The sequence below is a fragment of the Haplochromis burtoni genome, unplaced genomic scaffold, assembly GCF_018398535.1.
Source record: "Haplochromis burtoni strain Fernald_Lab_line unplaced genomic scaffold, NCSU_Asbu1 Contig_1710, whole genome shotgun sequence".
In the NCBI taxonomy this organism is placed as follows: Eukaryota; Metazoa; Chordata; class Actinopteri; order Cichliformes; family Cichlidae; genus Haplochromis; species Haplochromis burtoni.
Window position 1 is genome coordinate 23,553 of NW_024584071.1, and position 2,001 is coordinate 25,553.

The 2,001-nt window shown below is 38.3% G+C and overlaps 1 protein-coding gene across 1 annotated transcript in view; it reads right to left on the reverse strand.

The window, feature by feature from the left end:
• LOC102306428 (extracellular calcium-sensing receptor-like) overlaps positions 1–1,571 on the reverse strand; it is a 3,623-nt gene extending 2,052 nt beyond the window's left edge. Inside the window, exons 1-4 of the mRNA XM_005952507.2 lie at positions 1,426–1,571; positions 861–1,155; positions 437–726; positions 7–214 (exon numbers count right to left, since the gene is read on the reverse strand). Coding sequence (XP_005952569.2) covers positions 7–214; positions 437–726; positions 861–1,155; positions 1,426–1,532 — 900 coding nt within the window. The 5' untranslated portion in view covers positions 1,533–1,571. The remainder of the gene's footprint in view (positions 1–6; positions 215–436; positions 727–860; positions 1,156–1,425) is intronic.
• Positions 1,572–2,001: the final 430 nt, after the last annotated feature.

Genomic DNA, 2,001 nt, shown 5'->3' on the forward strand with positions numbered 1-2,001 from the left:
GAGTAGAAACTCTCTGAGACCTGGGATTACAGATTTCTGAATCCCAAATCCAATGGCCCCAGCACAGAAACTGAATTTTGTTAATTCTGGACTGGTTACCCATGACTCACTGCCTATCCACTGGCGAGGTGGAAAAGGCTCACGTGATAGTTCCTTCAACAGGATCCTCATGTCTCCTAAAGCTGCAAATGCCACAATAACCATAGCTGTGGACCTTGAGAGACAACATAATATATTAGAAAGATTTTCAACTATATTTATTTAAGTAAGTTATTGATAAATGGTCAATTGATGGGTTCATATAGCACTTTTCTACTATACCTGACTAGTCAAAAAACTTTATACAACATATTATTGTGGTATTTGACAGCATAAAATATTTATCTTTAGGATAATAAATTAATTGCCACACAAGTCATTTCTGTCATGTAGAAACCTGCGGATAACATCTGCTACTCTCTGGATCCTGTTCTGTGGGTGGGACCGATAGAAGGATACGGAGTATTCCACACAGATCCCCTCTTTCTGTGCTGCTTGTAGAAAAGATGCCATGCCATTATTTCCATAATCTGAATCTGACCGGACAGCACCTATCCAAGTCCAGCCAAACTGTTTTACCAGCTTTGCTAGTGCACCAGCTTGAAACTGGTCACTGGGGATTGTTCTGAAAAAATTCGGGTACTGCTGCTTGTCAGACAAGCATGCACATGTGGCAAAGTAGCTCACCTAAAGTGATAAAACAAAACAAAAATCGAATAAATTGATTAATTAATATAGCAGGGTAACAATGTACTGCAGTGTTAAAGTCATGCACAGGCATATTTTAAAGTCAAACTTTATCCAGAAATTCATATATTTACTTGAGGAACGTTAAAAGAACTGATGACTCGTGACAAGCTGATGGATGGTGTAGACCCAGACTCACCAACAACAGCCATCACCATACCAGATTGGGAGCAGTTGTTGCCAATGTAAAACACAGGGTCCAAGCTATTTAAAAACTGAAATGCCACATGCACCGTCACAAGCACTGATGCACATGAATCATAGATCTGATACCCCAGTTTGATTCCAGGCAACAGCTCTGTGTTGTTGTTAATCTGTTCGATGGCAAAGACCATTGCACGTGAAAAGCGCAGCTCACGTGTATTAATGCTGGAGACAGATAATTATGTCACTGTTATAATTTGAATCAGGTTAAATTACAACAGAACAGAACAGAATATACAGTCTAGGAAGATTTGCAGTTTGCAGCTATTTAACATTTATTCATTGTAATTTTTTTAATCAAAGGTTACATTAGAAATTATTTTCAGCGCACAGTTATGGAAAATCAGTAGAAAATAGGCACTAATGGATCTTGAGCATAACGTTAGAGTATTTTTTTCCTCACACAGAAACAACATACTTCTCTCTCTTGCTGACCTCCCTTTGCATCTTACTGGCTCGGGCATGGTGGTGTAGTTACTGTCAACTGTGTGAATGTAGGAGTGAATGGAAAAAATACCACCAATAATGTAGTCTCCATCCATTGAGAATGCAGGTGGACGAGTGCTATTCTGCAGCTTGCATTTTACAGGTGAATCCGCAGTATCAACCTGATCATCTATAAGTGTAATCTTTTGATTGAAAGGATCTAAGGACACACCCAAGGCAAGAGCTGTGGTCAGGTGAAACAAACAAAAAGTCATAATCAAACTAACAAAATGAGCTGCTATCTCCATCCCTGCTTGATGTCAGGTGTCTGTATATGGGTGTAAGTGTGTTTACACTGGTTTTTATAAGTCTTAAGACAAAAGTCTTTTGTTCTACCCCTAAAGAGGACATGCCCATTACCGAGATGCCTTTGATTAAATCTTTATGTTCTATGATCTATGCATAAATAATTTCTACTGGTCATATCCAGTGTTGGGTAAGTTACTTTAAATTAGTAACTTAGTTACATTACTAGTTACTTCTATCAAAAGTAACTCAGTTACTTCAAGTTACTCGTTACTTTCA